The 17938-nt window shown below is 40.0% G+C and overlaps 1 protein-coding gene across 8 annotated transcripts in view; it reads right to left on the bottom strand.

The window, feature by feature from the left end:
• Window positions 1-353: 353 nt before the first annotated feature.
• KIAA1210 (KIAA1210 ortholog) overlaps window positions 354-17938 on the bottom strand; it is a 74874-nt gene continuing 57289 nt past the window's right edge. For all 8 annotated transcript variants that reach the window (XM_055727431.1, XM_055727426.1, XM_055727427.1 and 5 more), the window contains one exon: window positions 354-16507. In XM_055727431.1, the coding sequence (XP_055583406.1) occupies window positions 16335-16507 (173 nt within the window). In that variant the 3' untranslated portion in view covers window positions 354-16334. The remainder of the gene's footprint in view (window positions 16508-17938) is intronic.

The raw sequence follows: 17938 nt of genomic DNA, 5'->3' as shown, positions 1-17938 counted from the left end.
AGATTACTGAAGCATTAATGATGTAAAAGTGGTTTCTACAAGTATTTTTTATCAATGAGAAGCCCAGGCACTATCAAGGTTAAAGAGCATGCACGAGGATTTTCAACATAGTAGAACTGGGTTTTTTTCACATGCTTTTTTTACATTGCTTTTTATTCCTTAGTGAATGATGACTATATAATATTTAGGAAATCAGGGTCAGTAGAGTAAATGTTTCTGTAGCAATTTGGCAGGCACACCTTTCATAACTCATAAAGTCACTACTGGAAAGGCACAACTGGGTCACAGAAGTGCATGGTGGGATGCTGCTTTCCAGTTATGCAACCAGGGTAACTAAAGGTTAGAGTAAGCACTTGAATAACGAGCTTTTTTTTTTTTTTTTTTTTGGCCAGAAAGAGTAGAACAGAAAAACACAGTGTTTTTAAATGCTGGCTTCTGAGCAGCAGCCGCCTAACGTGTCTAGTTAGGAGTCATCAAACCGAAATAGAACCGGATGCGTCAGAACTTTGAAGAATGGCAGTTCAACATCCCAAAAGAAAAATGCATCTGCTTGTATTCCAAAAGCAGATCCTACCGGTTCTTTCATTCCAATAGATGCTACTCGAGCTGTTTGCAGCATACTGCTTCAGCTTTTTCTCCCGGCCCGCTGTAACTGGCTTCATCACTCGTCTCTTGCTTTTTTTACTTTCTTCATCATCCAGCAACATCTTCAGCTTTAAGGAGTTCTACAGTTTGCCTCTGTTTGCTTTCCTGCTTCTATGTACATGTATGTTACTGGGTGACAATTAGTGCAGAATTCTTACTAACTTATGACAGAGGAAAAAAGAGAGAAAGGAACTTGTCTTCTCATACTGTGAGGATCTTGCAGGGTTTGGAGGGCTAGGAACATCGCCCAAGGGCACAAATGATGACATTAACTAACAAAGAACTCCCCTCAAGTTTGGGGATGTTAGTTACAAAACCTGAGCACTACCACAAAGAGACTAACTAAAATGGTGATTTTTTAATCACAATTACATCTCCTGTTACAGCTGCACACCAGATAAATACATTAATCAAAATGACCTCATTTTAGGCATGCGTAGCTGTGTGTTATATAACCATGTTAAGTATGCTATTTTATTTGCCTCCTGCCAAGGAGAAATAGTGTTTTTCTTACAAGAGTTCCAGATAAGTCTGGTTATAAAGTGATGGGGAAAAGAACAGGGAGGGAGAGATGAAAGTGAGAGAATTAATAAGCAAAATGACTCATACCCTGAGTGCAGAGGTGATGTTACACTCCACTTAAATCTCAGTTGCTCTATAGGAAGCTAATGCTGTCACCAGCAGTCTCGGTATTCCTAACATGCCCAACATTTCTCAGAATGGGAAAAACAGATGTGTAACAAGGATGGAAACTACGTCTTTTCAGACCTCATCGGTTCACAGCACTCCTGTTTTGTTTTCAAAGCTGTTTGTGAAGGCTGCCTCCATAAACAAGGAGTCTGCAGAATCCCCTGCCGCTCTTTTTGTTGCTCACTTCTTCAGAGAAAAGTGGCATTCAATTAATTCTTTTCTCGTGCTACTAATGATGCTTTAAACAAGCTCAAAAGCACCCTTAAAAGTCGAATACATCCCCCCACACACAACAAGGCTGAGACTCAGCTAGATTTATACTGCACTACAGAAAAAAGACCAAGAGGCGTACATTTTTGCAATATAAGATCACTCAGCCAGAGAACTCTGGTAAGTGCTGAAAATGTGAAAAACAAATGGCAGGGTATGCATTTCCCATTTGCTCAATACACACACATAAAAGAAACACTGTGTAGGCTTCACTGCAGCATACCAGTGCGTCCAAAACTCAAAGGTTAGTTACATAAATGATAAGGCGTGGGCTTAAATGCTTCATTCAGCTTGTTAATTACTTGCTTTGTGGCCTGAGCCAATGTTCTGAAACAGGTTCATCCAATATTGTGTTGCTTCCTCTGAATTTTCATTTAGTGTATTAAGCTGAAGCACGTAACAATTTGTTGCAATACCTAGGAAGAGTCTGTTTTCTTTTCAGGCAATTTACAGAACAAACTTACTCAGGCAAATCCACAGATGCTCTTTAAATGTCCTCGCTATTTCAGAAAATTATGAAATTTAATTCTTAGACCATTCTGTTTAAATAAGGGAACTGCTGATTGCATAAACATGTACGCATCGCTGGTGTATGTTTTGAGGGTTCCTTCTTTGTGTTCTTTTTAATCTACACGTACAATGTGGGGAAATGAACGGTGGTGTGTTAGAAAACTCTCAAAATAAAATACTTGTTATGTCTCTGGCAGAAAACTACTAGAAGCTATATTTTAATAGTAGATTGAAATATTTCCACCTTCAATTCAGTTAACTGGGACACCTAGTTGATGAGGCTCTTTAATGCCATGGGTATGAACAAGCCTTCATTAGTGAGCAGCCTATCCCAAGACAGACAGACCACCTATCTATTTCATGAGATGTGTGGGCAGAAACTGGAGGTTTCGAATTCCTTACCTCTGTGGAAAAAAAACCGTACTGTATTTGGAGCTAACTGAAGTTTTGCCACGAGATACCTCATCAAGACTGTACCTGGGAACCCCATCTAAGATTTACTTCAAACAACAAAATTTGTTTTAAAGTTCAAATTGCATAACTTGCCTTGTTTTCATCAGTGTACACTTGCAGACATCTTGATTTCTAACTCAGACACGGGCTAAGAAGCCTATTAAGACTTTGAATGTAACAGCTACAATGCAGTGGAAGCAAACTGAATGCAAACATTTCAGAAATTTCTGACTACCGGCATTTTAAAAGACTAATGAATATCCTTCAAACTGAGCTCACCTTTCTATTTCTACATGAAGGCTCCATCTTCTTCCTCTATGATAAGGATGCCACTTAGAGACTTCTGAGTCACAAATGCAGATTAGTATTGGGATTTGAATTAGAAGTCAAAAAACGGAGGTTGACTGAAACAGAACTAATCCAGTCCATTATATGGATCAACTGCAAAATATAGATTGCAGCTGCAAATCCAGGCTGAAGCTAGCTGGCAGGATGCACTGCTGTGTGAAAGGTGATGAGATTACCACATTGCCACTCTACATATAACCTTCCTTCTGAATCATTCTCGGGATTTTTCAGGAATATTACTTCTGAGGATGCTCATTCCCTTTGGTTCTGCATTTCATATTCCTTTTCCTACTCGTACTGGCTTGCTTTACTTTCCACATTTTGTTATTTCCTGCCCATGGGCCATATCATATCACATCATTTCATCAATATTTCATCAGAATGACTCTCTACTGGAATCAGTATGGATTTCTGCTTAAAAATTGATACAGCAGTATGGCCCCACATTTCTATACTTATGCACCTGTTCCTCTTGAGTTACAATCCCTCTATGTTTTAATACTTCCATTCTTCACATTGCTTAGAACATCAGAGTATTCTTAACTGTATTTAAACTATCAGATGAATACCATTCTGACTTAGAACATGCATAAAAATGCCTTTTCTGTTAGCAAGTGAGACTCGACCACACTGTTTAGCTGATTTCCCTACACAGATCACTTTTGTCTTGAGGCTAAACATTGTTTCTTCAAATTGAAGATGAAAACTGCAATTAAATATAGGCCACAGATGTTCAGGATGCAGAGGACAAAAATATAGGTTTCATAACTCGACAGTTATGCAACCAGTTGCTTTTCAATATTAAAATGAACATTTAATTTTATGCTTTTATTTACCCTTAATCTAAACACAAATAAACCAATAAGGGGTCCTTAAAATGGTGAGACTTAAAGAAAGATGTTTCTGATTTGTTTTAATCACTTTTAATATACTTTCCTCGAGATCTTCATTGGTTTCTAATTTAACTTCAGATCCCCAAATACTCAGACATCCAGTTCTCCATTGCATTAATGAGACACCTAAATAACTTTGAGGGTATCAGTCTTAATCTCGTCACAGATCTGGTAAAGGCAAGACTGTTTTAAAATAAGGTCATTATACATAAATGTTATTTACCTACTGAATATCATTTAAAGTGTCTACCCTGATAGTCAAAGTCCTCTCTGGGACTGGCTGCATGACACCCTGCAGCAATGAAACTCTCATCTAATACGGCACAGTAATACGTGCAAGAGACAAATTTTTTATAGCAGCTGAATCTAGACTATGGATATTAATCCCTTAGCAGATAAAAATGATCAGGGGACTAAGCACTTTCTGTACTTACATAAAAATCCTTTTCTTCAACTTAGCTTCCCTCTAGTAAATCACACATATTAATTCTCTCATGCAAAAATAAGGAAGCAAACAAAACAAGTTGTTCTGTTTGCTAAATGTAAATGGAAACAGAATGCAAAAGTGAGAGAATGTTCTTACAACTATTTATACTTTTAGCCTCGTTTTCTGTGGAAGCTTCACTTACAGTATAATACTGCCTGTCCATCATCTCTGATAAGTTTTGAACTAGGTGACTGATGTTTAACTATTTTTTTTTGAGATTTCTGCCACCTCCTTCCAAATTTGAAACTGCCAGCCAGTCACCCAACATGCGCACACACACACACACACAAGGTGGTGGGCTTCCAGGTGGCTCTGGACTAGCTGCAAAGTGGAGCGACAGCACAGGGGATGGGGGGACAGTTGCGGTGGGAAATAAGGAAAAGAAGGTAAACAGCTCTGTATGAGAGCAAATTTCTCAGCTTCAGCATTCACAAAATTAACTTCTTAAATATTCAGGAGGCACCTGAATTCCTTGGCAGTAGGAGCACAGTTCACAGAATGAGAAATAAAAACTGAAAGGCTTGCTAGGTATTTAGCAATTTTTTTGTAAACAAAGGCCACAAAGCACTATCTTAATAACAAAACCAGTAACAACCAAAAGCGGAATAGGAAGACAACAGGTTTGCCCGGAGTCCATAAAGGCAGTCATTCTCAAAACAAGTAATTTTTTGTGATGAATGAGACAGGCCATGTAGGTATCTCAGTTTGAATTTTACATCACAGTGTGACTGACTATGCAGAACTGGTATACTTTTATTTTTAATCTAAAGAAGGTTAATTCAGACACCACACAGAGCTTCACAATACCATTTTGCAGCCATTTCAGAAGCAGAATTGCACTTGGAAGAATGCAGATAAGAAGAGCTAAGAGCCTAAGATTTCTTAGAACAAAATCCATGTGACTCTAGAAGAGCTCTTGACCCTTTTGCAATGTCTGAAGAACCGGAAAACTACACAAACAAGACACTTAATAAACTTGAATTACAGCTGCTGGTATAAAAACCTGATGTGTACGTCTCATTCTGGGTCCCCGCAGCCTTGCAGAGGCAGAATCAGCTGCTCCAAACCCCTGAAGAAAATCTACATTAATCTCTTCTAAGGACCTGACACTAGTCAGTTGGGTATGTCAGGTTCAGCCAAGCTGCATGAGTCGGGTCACACAAGTCAAGAATAGAGTTTTACTGGTAACTCAGAAAAGAGAGAGACAGAGAGATGGTTGTTTTAAACCCCATATAATAGCCAGTCTGAATCTGGCAGGCCAGTTGCTCTCCACAGCACAAAGCAAGCTTCTCACAGTTTCTAAATGAAGCACAGAGTCCTTAATGCAGTTACTAAATGAGAAGTGGCATCTCAGTGGGCTGCCTCAGTGGATTAATTTTAAATGCATAATTCAATATAGACCCACATAAACCTTTATGAATAGAAATAGAGGTTATATAAGCATGTTCTTACAGCATATACTGCAAAGTTAAAGGCCAGTTTGAGTATAAATCAACTCTATCTTTTATTAATATTTTCACCTTCCTGTTGGTTCATTTCTCTAGCAAATGTGCTAATCAGATTACTTTCCTCAGTCATACATTGAGATGCCTAAAATAAAAACAGCATTTCATTGCCAGAGACCAACTTTTTTTCCTCAGTCCTTTAAGAAAAGTTTATGTCGGGCTTGTTCTATGGAGACAGTGGTGGTTCAGCAAAGGCACTGAACGTGAAACCGTCGTTCCACACTGATCAAAGTTAAACATCCACAAAGTCCTGCAGGGACCTGCATGTCTCATAGTCTTGTCTCACAAGAGCAGAAAAGATGCTGGACAAGCTCCTACAGAAAGGCAGTGCTAGGAGGCAAATTTGCAGCCCTTTTATGTCCCAGGAAACATCCTTGGGCAAATTTAACAAGGTATCAGGTGAAAGTGGGACATCTCCTGAAAACAAGGCAAAAGCTGTAAGCCTGCCGCCTTTGGAGCCAAAACACACAGTCTCCTCAGGGAACCCAGAATGGAAACCAGCTTCCTATTTTCAGCCCTTCCTAGCTAGACAAAACTGGCCCGCCAGCTTCAGACACACAGGCACTTCTCTGCTCTGCCACAAGAAATGGTCACAGGTTCATCAGTTTAGCTATGATTTCTGTGCTTTAAGCACACATCTTTTAACTGATCAAAGCCTTCAGAAAGCCAAAATAAATCAAGACCTACCTCAAAACTATTTTTTGTGTGTTAGACGAATCATTTCCCAGAAATCAGTTTCTTGGTATACTTCACTGCACTACAGAAAAAAAAAGGGGGGTGTGTGGTGTGGTGTGGTGTGGAGATTACTTTGATGATTCCAGAAATATAAAGATAGTCATCTTTTTAGCCAGGGATTAATATTGCCTTCTAAGCAAGGTAAATCCCTAGCCCACTGAATGCCAGTTTTGCAAAACTGATTAGCAGCCTCACCAGTTAAAAAATATGTCCAAAGCGTTACTACAATTTAATATTAAACATAATCAGATTAATTAAAGTCAGAATGTCAGGCTTGTGCTATTAGTAGAAATATTTATGATTACATGTTGGTAGTAGCAGCTATTCTGCTATTAGGCCGTGTATTAACAGACTGCATCCAAAACGAACACAATTTATAAGAGCTAGAAAACTGCTTGGGTTCCAAAACAAAAACAACCCTCCAAATACCCTCAAGCTTTGAGGGAGCTCAGATTCAGATCAGGACCAGAGCAGTGCATCTGAACTACACCTCCACAACACACAGAACCAAAACCTTAATTCATGTACTTGCTGAACTCTGGAAAACTTTATATCCAGCTCAAAATGTGGCTTTCTATCTTGGGTCCACCATCAATGTAAGCACAAATGAAGAACATGCTGTGAATGACTGTGGAAATGCCTACGCTGTGTTTTGCAGGGAGATGCGAGCTGCTTTGCTGTCTTTCAGAGTCAGGCAGGCATCAGTCAGTTCTAACTTAAAAGCCATTACGCCACAGGCGCCACGTTACATCAGTAATGCCGTACAACAGGTGACACGTGGTGGCACCCAGTCTGGTGCCAGCTCACATCCCCACAGCTCTGAACATGAGCCCAGTCAGCTGTGGTCAGCCTGTGAAATCTCCCACCTTGTGGAAGTTCAGTGGAAGAAATGTCTGCAGTGACAACAAGGAATTCCAAGAAGCCAAGAAAATAGTATTGTTACTAAGAAACAGCTGTTGATTACAAGTCAAGTTTTAAAAGGGCTACCTGGGAAACAGATATTTATTCAACCATTTTTTCACTGTAGACTATCAGACTGTGAATTTGGGGCAATTTCCCCCAACTTCAGCATAGTTCTGGCATAGCTAGGAGGAGGCTTGACCCCAAGTTATTTACTGAGATTTATTTTTGAGCAATGCAGAAACAAAAAAGACCCAATTATAATCTTATTTAGACTAAACTAATTCCACTGGCTTTGGTAGATTTGTTCCTGTCTGACAGAGCTGTTCCTGAGATCTGAAAGAAAGCCCGAACTGCCACTCAGCACTGAAATCCTTCTTGTTATTTCACATGTCTTTGGAAAATTGCATAAAGTCTGTTGTTGTTGAAGTCACTCCCTGAAAGAAAAAAATCTTTGCTGCAGTACTGTGGTTACAGAGACATACTGTTAATAAAAACACATGCAAAAGTATCCGTTCTGGCTGGAAAATTGTTGGTTTTATCTGCTCAGTCAATACAAATGCGTGTGTGCATGCTTCTAGAATTCCCATTATTAAACAGAGTGAGAAGACTGACAAGCTGCCTGTCCAAGGCAAAGAAATCAGATGTACCAGCGGCTCTGGCTCCAGCCACCACCAGCATTGCTGGCTCAACTTCTTTCACATGGTAAAAGCTACGAAAAATTCATTTTGAAGACCAAGTTATTATGCAATGGCGTTGGTTACATCAGCACAGCGAGGGAAACATTAGAGGAGAGTAAATAAATGTCAAGGCTCTGCACCTATGAGATGGCAGCTGCCCGCAGGAACCAAGCCATGGATCTGGGCTGGGAAAGAACATGAGCAGCACCCAGACAGCACCAGCACTGCCACCCTCCCACAGCGGCAGGGCTCAAGACTGGCTCAGACTGTGAGACTGGTACCCACAGTAGCCCCCAGCACAGGGTTGGGGCTGGATGTCTCAAGCCCCTGGTTCACTGCACTGCATCCAAGCCAGGGTTCAGCACTGCTGGCCAGGGTGGAGAAGGTGAAGCAGGGAGGGGAACAGGCTCTGGCACACCTGAAGTCTCCGCAGAGGGGTCCAGGCATCCCACTGCTCCATCCCAGCTCTCTCTACTATGCCATTAGCCTTCCAGGGATACAAACTGTCTTTCTAAAGGAGTGGCACGCTCTAAAAATGAATCGGTCGTGGCAGTATGTCTGTGTCATGTCACTTTTGGGCCACTGCCTTCAAAGGAGAAATCCATAAGAAAAAAGATGGAATAAGACATAAACCAGCATTAACAAATTACATTCCCATACAATTCCAGTGACTTTGGAGAAGTTGCAAATGAGACTGTTGCTACATGTGAACTGAACGCATTGGGCCAGATCAGTGGCCGGCAGTCATATGGCCACCTGTGCTGTAGGAAACCCACTGAACTAAATTAATTACACATACTATGAAAGACACCAGAGATCACGTCTGGACAACGAGTGGCAGCAGCTTACTCAGGAGAGTCCCTAATTAAAGCTGCACAAACATTTGTTTTGCTGTATCACAGTAGGGAGCTTCTGTCTGAAAGTAAAGCAAAACGTACAGCAGAGCAAGGTGCCTGTTAGCACGGATGCAAGCGCGCTGCATGGAGCAGCTACTCTTCCTTTGGATTTAAAAGACTCCCAGAAGTGACTTATCAAATCTGGCTTTAAGGAAGATGCATTTGCTTGGAACTTCTGAACTGATGTCACCAGATCCTTCAGATAACACCATCTGGCAGTGCATTACCGAGGAGTAAGTGAAGGTCTTCATGCCCAGCAAATCTAAGCCAAAGATGTCTCCTAGAGGTGTCAGACTGATCACAGCCCCAAAACCACACCAACCTGGTTACCAGACTTGGATTCCCAGGAGCGAGTGGTAACACCCAACCTCCCCCCCTGCCCCATCCAAGAATGCCTGGACTCGAGATTGCAACATTACACTTTGTCACAACAGCCCATGCCATTTTAACCCCCAAGTTATATTGCTTGAATTTGCATGACATGATTGACTATCAAAATGACAACACACTTTTGGGAAAGATTTTGTTCCATTTTGCTTAAACATCTCTTAAAAGGGACCAAATCCAGTTTCCTCTGTGGCCAGTCAAGAAGAGGACTAGATCTGCAGCGTACCTTTCAACAGGCCACACATGGTCAGACCAAGCCCTGGCACACATTGGTCCGTACCACTTTGTAGAATTAGGGCTTTAGTCACAAGTCATGCTCTGAAATTATTAAATAAATAACAAGTAAAAAGTTATGTTGATTTTTCTAGCATTTTACATGCAATGTACAGATTCCCAGCTACTATTCTACCACGATATGTAGTAATTCTCACAGCCAGAGCTCTTATTTTATAAACAATGTGAAGTAAGGAGAGAGTTATTTTTATAAGGCCATAACACTAAGAATGCTTATGTAATAAACTGTCCTGTCAAAATGGGGAAAAAAACCCCAAACCACAAAATGAGGCTCTGTTCCAATTTCCTTTCATGCAGGTACAGATCAGCTTATTCATCTTTGTGTGATGGCAAACTTCCTTTGCCAATCTAATCTATCTACTAAAACAGATCCGTATTTCTCCTCTTTGAAATATGTATGATTCAGGATCCAAACTGAGTAAACACCTTGTGTCTAAAACACAGCCCTAGTTTAATGTAGCTACATCCTAATTTGTACATCTAGCTGTAACAGACAAGTCACTTTATTTACTCCTATATGAATAAAACATATATCCACAGCTCATGAAGTCCAGCGAGGTTATTACATCCCACATGCACAACTGGTAAAATGCTGCACCTTTGGGAGCATGTCACCCCTCCGCCGCTTCTCAGTGATGCCACTTTACTCCATTTGCCCACGTCACCAGTGACGTAGGTATTTAGCACAGCAGGAACGATGCACTTGCTAGGAGCCAGCCAGCAACATCCTCTGCTTTGTTAGTTCTCAACCGGTGCAGATGACATCGTTAGGGAAGGCTGCTGCCTGTAATTTAAACTCTATGGAAACAAAACACAGCCCCAGGACTTCAAGCCTTTCCCACACATTGCCGCAGTTGCTACAATGAATTTACTGTGTAACTTGGAAAAAGTTACCTCAATGCCACAGAAACATAGTCCTGAGCAACGTGGAAAGCTTCTAATTTTAAAACAGTCAACCTCACCCTTCTGTGTTGGAAAAATACCTGTAAATCAGAACTGATTTGGAGCCAGAATGGTATCGTAGGGAAAATGTAATGAAGTATTAGCTTAACAAAGCAGGGTAGTGTTGCCAGTATAGATAGGTTTGTTATCTTGGATTTGTCAGCTTTTCATCAGATTTCTGTAAAATATGGCTGACTACAAAACATGTTAAGTAAAAAATTGGTTTGATCTCATAAATGAAAAGTAAGAATGCTTAGGGAGAGAAGTAATGTGTTTTTTTAACAGGACTACTCTGAGGAAGATAGAAGAAAGGCTGGAACGAGAGCTTCAGGTACTAACCAACCTCTTCTATTTAGGTTTATTTATGTAAATGAATCCCTTCTTACTACCTTTTTATTTCTACAGCATACAAAATTGTACCAATTACATGCTCCACACCTCAGCCATTTTCATACCTGTTTCTTGTTTAGTGACTAACTTGGTTTACAGATCAGTCTAAGAACTGACAGTTACTAACCCTGTTTAGATAATCTGCCTCTAGCTTTTTCTTCTTTCAACTGCCTCTGAAAAATAAATAGCTATTAAAATAACTTATTTGTAAATCTCTCCTAACACAAAAAGAATCATAATAGCATCTCACATTTTCCATAGTCAATAATCTGTCCCTCAAATCAGGGAAAGCTGCTAAACTTTGGCTTAGCTCCCTTCTGAGAAGCTGCAATTTTAACACACAGATCACACAGCAGTTCCATTTAAAGTGCTGCACTGCTGTGGACTTGACCAGCAGGTCACAGCATGCTTTGATTTGCAGTGCAGTCAAGGTGCTCACCTGCTTAATGTGGTTCAGAATAAGGCATGAGGTCTGGTAACAAAGCATTACCTTTCCTGGACCACATTAAGTGGAAATGTATGGACTGCATCAAATGAAAGGGAAAAAAAAGGAAAAGAATTAAAAAAAAAAAGAAAGAAAGAAAGAAAGAAAAAAAACCCCACTGGGATAGCTGTGGGTATCTCTGATGTATTTCCATTCATTTATAAGAACATAAATGAAGAGGTTCACTACTTAAAGGCCCTTTTTAATACCTTTCCTTGGGCTCAGACATCCCACTACAGAAGAGTAATTTGAATTGTAGCTTCCCACTCCAAGCCTTTTGTGTTTCAACTTGAACTGTCATTTTTCCCTAGTCATTCACCTTGATCCAGCCATGATCCTTCATCCATCCAGCTGGAAATACCTGAGCAACCTTTTTGTTCTGGGCAGATGCATGGGTTTGTGTTCCAAATTCAGAATTTACTGTTTATTTCACCTGCCTACTTCCATAAAAGACATTAAAAAATATTTTCAATGAAAAACAGAGGTTTCAGTCAACCTCTGCAACAATAACAAACCTACACCGTAACAACAATAGCCTGTAACAAATATTGGCACTTTGGGTACAATCCTTCCTGACAGCATGTAAGAGAGAGAATGCAACAACTACAGCCAGGAAGAAATCAAGATCAAAATCCTAAACAGATGCTCAGATTCCCCCAATACAAAAGGTTCCGCATCATAATTACTAACATTTGGGTGACAGTTGAGAAGACAAGATTGTCAAATCTCATAACCAGGATAAATCTCTAACAAAAAGGTAGGCAGGCTAACACACACTAGAGGGAAAGACAGAGAGAGAGATGTTTGCCTTATTTATTAGGCTGCTAATCACATCTCTTATTACCAGTATCCTTCAGATGTATCACCTTCCAGTAGCAGTTCTTATGGACAAAGTATCTTCACAGGCTAGTATCTTTCCTGTATTGATCTCAAAAGCACTTAACAGAGCAGGTGGCACAAGCTCAGGAATTACAGCTTTTATAAGCTGAGAACTTCTACTGTAATACTTCCAAAAAACCTGCATTTAAGGCTACAACACTTAAAAAGACATGATGTAATACTAGTTAGAGGGGCCCCTCTCTATCCAAACCTTCTAACACAGAAAGGGCTAATGTTTAGTGTTTGAGTATGGTTCGTTTCCCTCACTGTTCTAACACTTTCCTTCTAAGTACAGTAATTGAAATAAGTATTGGTTCCTCAGTTTTATATCTGAATTTTAGAATATATTCTTTGAGGTATTTAAGGAGATGTGTACACAAGATCCTCGTAATAAAAGTGTTGTCAGAGTTGTGCTAGAGCAGAAGTGTGTAGCTGTGGAAATTTTGAGGGTTTTTTCCCCTCTTTGAAACTGACTCATTCCCTCTTGTCCACAAACCCTCTTAATTACAAGTACATTCTCAGCTGGATAATAACCTAACAGATTGTCTTTTAGCCCAAGTCTTTACAGCTCACTGTTACAGCAAAAGGAACCTTCGTAGTCTACAGCTAGGTGCACGTCAAATTGCTGTTTGTCTCTAATCTCTTCTGTAAAATCATCAGATTCTACAGCTGGCTGGGATGAAGATCAACCTCTAGCCGGGCAGCAGTTGTTCTAAGCAGTAGAGTTGAAATGCCAAACTGCAGTGCTCTTTTTAGACAGGTTCATACATCTCCCCACATGGCCCCACTGCAGGACTGCACTCATCATGTAATCTACCTTTCCCCATCATTGTCATCTCCAGTTCTCAGGGGCTTCTTGTAACAATAAGGTAAAAGTTTTTTTTCCCATACTTTATAGCTCCATCAAATCACAAACAGAAATACTCCTCTCTTTCAGACCTCTCTGCATTAATGGAAAAATGCTCAATTCTCTGCATTAATGAAAACCTCCATCCTCCTTACTGTAACAGCGCACATGTAAATGCACACTGAAATCTGCTTTCTGGAACACTGAGAACGCAGGGGTTCTGCGCTCCCCGAGGACGGCACTGGCACCCTCTGCTGTCACACAGCAGCACCAAAGTCAGCTGAAACCCGTCGCTGTACTGTGCACAAGGAATTTCAGGGACAGCTTTCTACATCCTCCGCTAAAGATCCTGAGCCATAAAATCTCACAGTGACATTCTGCGATGAACTCTGCACTTCAAGACAGCTTATTTTCAAAGACAGCGGCTGTGTCTAGAAATAATCACCCAAAATGAGCTTATTATATTAGTTATTTACACTGACCAAACACCTAAAAACTCCACTAGGAGAACAGGAAATTAATGCCACGCTAACAAAGCTACCAACTTCTATAAATACATCAATAATTCACTAATATTTCAATGTTTATGTTAAAACCCATCTTCTAAACTCTTGTGATCATATGAGACGGTTTTGATTTTTTTCTCTACATGCTTTTTGTTCTTAGTTGCAGAGAAAAACTTGAAAACATTAATTTCTGAAATCCAGAAGGCAAATAAGTTCCAACTGTAACATCACATGATTCTCATGTGGTTTTCTTCTTTTTAAAAGCAACCCCAAAATGTCTTACAGCAGCTGGTTAGCAATACCAAAACACATTCAAACAAGGCTTCCTGCGACCAGAAGTGCTAACCTTCAAGTCAACCTTGTACTGAAGGAGCAGTAACTCCAGAACACAAGGAGAGCCATCAGCACTCTGGTGATGCTTTATACTTTTAAATAGCTAGTTTTAGAAAAGTTCATTAGTCTGACCAGCTGTGTTGATCAGTCCTAGGCCACACAAAATCCTCTCAAAACAAGATCTATGCAGTATATCCGTATATAGAGTCTACATTGACCAAAGACCTCTCTTTATTTTTTCCTTCATGAATGAGGGCCATCTATCACTCTTCCCAGGAATTATAACATCATCACTAACAACAGCATTTAATCATAAAACAAATAAGGGAATGGAATACAAAACAGGTTCCTTCAAGACAAGGATTACAAAAACATATATACATACCAAACATAAAAGACAGAAACAATATTAAGATCAAAAGCCAACACAAGGAAAGAGAGATTATAGTATCATTTGCAGTACTTTGGGTGAAGGATCACAATCCACACTAATAAAAAGAGGAGAGTTTGCTGAATATAGAAATCGCAGGTATTTTACACCAGGTCAGTAAGCTTGTGATGGGACAGCAGCTGTACAAAACTTCAGGAATCAAAGCTGAGTATGTTCATTTACATTACACTTAAAAGTTTCAGAGAAATACAAATGTTTTGGTTCTTTGTAAGAGAAGATATGCTTCCTAAGATAGAGAAAAGCAAGTAGTAAAACAGGCGTGAATTACCAAGCCAATGTGAAACTCTTACTCTTTCTGGTGTTAGTATAAAATACACAGCATCTCTAGCTTCAGTCAGCCTACTTGGGTGAGTAAGTCTTCACCTATATTTAAAAAAAATCACAGTCTAGGTCCTAATAAATACTGTTTTCAAATTGCAAGAGCTACATGTTAAATACAGGCCAAGACTGGAAGATTAAAGTTTTGCTTCAGCTGACCTGAAACCAAATTTTTTATTTTGTAGTTAATTCTACCAACAGGTAATATTTTCCTTAAAAATACCTACCAACTTTTCAGCTAAAAACTGTCCAACAGCCAAGTCAGCCTTCAAATTTTGCACTGACTGTAAACAAAAACTACATAAATGTACAATGCTGCCGAAACTGAAAAGGACCGGTAAGCACCGCTGCCACTTAACCCACTAACATAATTTTACAAAGCTTCTTTTTCAAATGACTGCTTCCTTCAAAATCAACAGCACAACTTCCATCAACTTAAGTGACTGCAATGCCAGGCCCTGAGAGAAAAATCCCTTCCCAGCTGCACATTCTTAGACCAATATTGAGTTACTGGTTAAAGACTGATGCAGCAAGGAGGAAAGCAGATGCCCCTTTTATCACTAGTATTAATACAACTGACTAAACCCATATCCACATGAACACGGAGAGTAGAGTGGCACTTGCTGAAAACAAGATGCCATCTTTTAGGTAGCCAACAGTTCCCATCCCCAACATCTCTTTAAGAGAGACAATTGGCTGAGGAATCTCACAAATAAAAAATCACCATTTGCCATAATTAAATAAGGGTTGGGGTTTTAGGGTTTTTTTGGTAGAATGGCCAAATTATCCCAGATTTCAAAAGGTGTAACCAAAAGCATAGAATATGCTAGAGTGTGGTGATTTTCCAGTGCATGGGAGAGAACAGGTGTGGTTCTGGGCCATTCCTGCTGGCATCAATGAGCAAAGCACAAGACCCACAGTGTTGTGACTTCAAAACATCCAGGAACCCGAATTCCTCCAACTCCTACTGCTGTTCAGATCTTATAGCTATCAAAAACCAGATCCATTAGCAATCAGAAGCAAAGTCAGACTGCCCATCCCAGAGCATTAAAGAAGCATGATGATACCAATGCCCACAAGTCATGACGTGTCAGTGCCCAGCATTGTATCTATTCTATAGCAAACATTAATTTCTTAGCCAAAATCACATTGCACAAAATACTGTATAGTCTGTGGAAACTTTAAAAACATATTCTGCAAGGGAAACGTTTCAAAAGCCTGAAGCATGTCTTCTTAGAACATCACTGTCAGATGTGTAAAGATATAACAAATTCATCAAGTTTTCCTAGCATTTGGTAGTAGGAAATGCTCAGCTTCCTAATACTTCCAATTAAGCCTGTGATGGCATTTCTTCATTATGTATTTACATACAACAGTCCGATCAAAAGTTTTAAGGCTCTTATTTCTCAAAAAAATGGTCACAGTAAATAAGAGATTAAATGGAGTTAACACAGCTATTGGCAACACAAAGACGGATGCTCATGTCATTTGCTATTGTACAATCTGGGGCATTTCACTCCATGCTTTGGCTTTCTTCTTGGCCAGGGATAGCCATGGTGGTTCAGCAGGGCTGCATGGTGTCATTGGCAGGTTAGAGGAGTGTCTGGCTTCCTTTTCAACAGCAGGAATCACAGATGCTTCCTGAGCAATGGGTCCAACTTTACCTGCCAAGAACAAGATATCCATCACTCATCAGAAGCCTAGAGAGTTAAGAACTCAACGTCTGCCAATAGTATTTCCTTCTCTCTAAAGCAATTGTTATACAGCCTGGAATATTTGTGACTCAAAAATAAGTCAGAGGAGTTGTTAAACTGGGTATTGCTAGCACTATCTGGTCCAGCTACAGTAACAGCAAGGACTAGCTATTGCAATGGAAGAACTGATACTGAACTGTTAGTGAATAATCTGCCCATAGAAGAATCTTCTTGGTCCCAACAGCAAGTGTCTAAGCCCTGATAAACGAAGAAGTTCTTCAAAATTCTTCAAGCATGTGGAGACTATAGCCCCAGGTATTTTTATCATTCATATTCTTGGCTAACACATTTCTTAATCTTTTCAAACTCTTAATTTCCATGACAGTGCACAGCAAGGAGTTCCACAGGCTTATTCTGCTCTGTGAGTGCAATAAAGTCTAGAAATAAGACTCCTGAGTATGCAGGAAAATGGAAACAAAATATCTGCAGGGAAAATATCACCCCAGGCTTGCTTCAGGGTTGAAAGTGACTGGTATATGTTTTTCAACACTGAGAAGTCTTAAGGATTCTTTTTTTTTTTTTTAGTCTTCACTGTTGGCACAAATATTGCTCCAGCAATATCATTAAAAACTAGGTAGGGATCAAACCAGTACTTTATGCTCTTGGGCTTGTAAGCCAAGAAGGTGGGATTCTGACGCGGCTAGGCGTTCCTCTTCATGTAGCCTAACACAAGCCTGTCATTCTCACAAAGGATGGAGGAATACAGGTAACACTCCTTGTATGGCTTTGAGTTACTATTTAGAAAAGGCCTCCTCCATCCACCTTGTTTGAAAATTTTCAAGATTAATGGCTTCAAACAGACAGCCTGGAACAGGGCTTCAGAGAATGCAGCTCTGAACAGACGCAGCTCTCATTTCTGAAGACATGGTTCACAAGTCTTTCAATGTCATGCTCTCTTCATCCATTTCAACCCAGGCAGTACTTCATCTCTGCGTCTAAGTCAAACGGAGAAAATTCACGCTTTTTCTCATACTTGATTACTCTGTGTGTGGCATGTGGCAGGCACGATGCGGCTACTGTGCTCCAGCACAAGAACAGAGGCCACATGGGGACTTAAGCAATGTTAAGTACAAGAAGCTTGATCTTGCTTGCACTGAATTCAATAGAAAATGTCCATTAGTTCCATCAGTGAAACTCCTGAGCAAAGTCAAAGAAGTTTCTTATCTCCACTCAGGAGGTCTCTGGTCTTTAAAAACCCTGGCTCATTGGTAGTTCTTGCAGGAGGCAAGCTATACTTAGGAATACTGTAGAAAGTATCAAATTCATTAAAAACAGGGTGCAGCTCTACGTACACAGGTCATTTTTCAGAAGTACCTAAGAATTTAAGTGTTGCTGAAATTT

The sequence above is a fragment of the Falco cherrug genome, chromosome 15 (genome assembly GCF_023634085.1).
Source record: "Falco cherrug isolate bFalChe1 chromosome 15, bFalChe1.pri, whole genome shotgun sequence".
Classification (NCBI taxonomy): Eukaryota; Metazoa; Chordata; class Aves; order Falconiformes; family Falconidae; genus Falco; species Falco cherrug.
The sequence above is the reverse complement of the archived record's forward strand: the minus strand, read 5'-3'. Positions and strand labels throughout refer to the sequence as shown.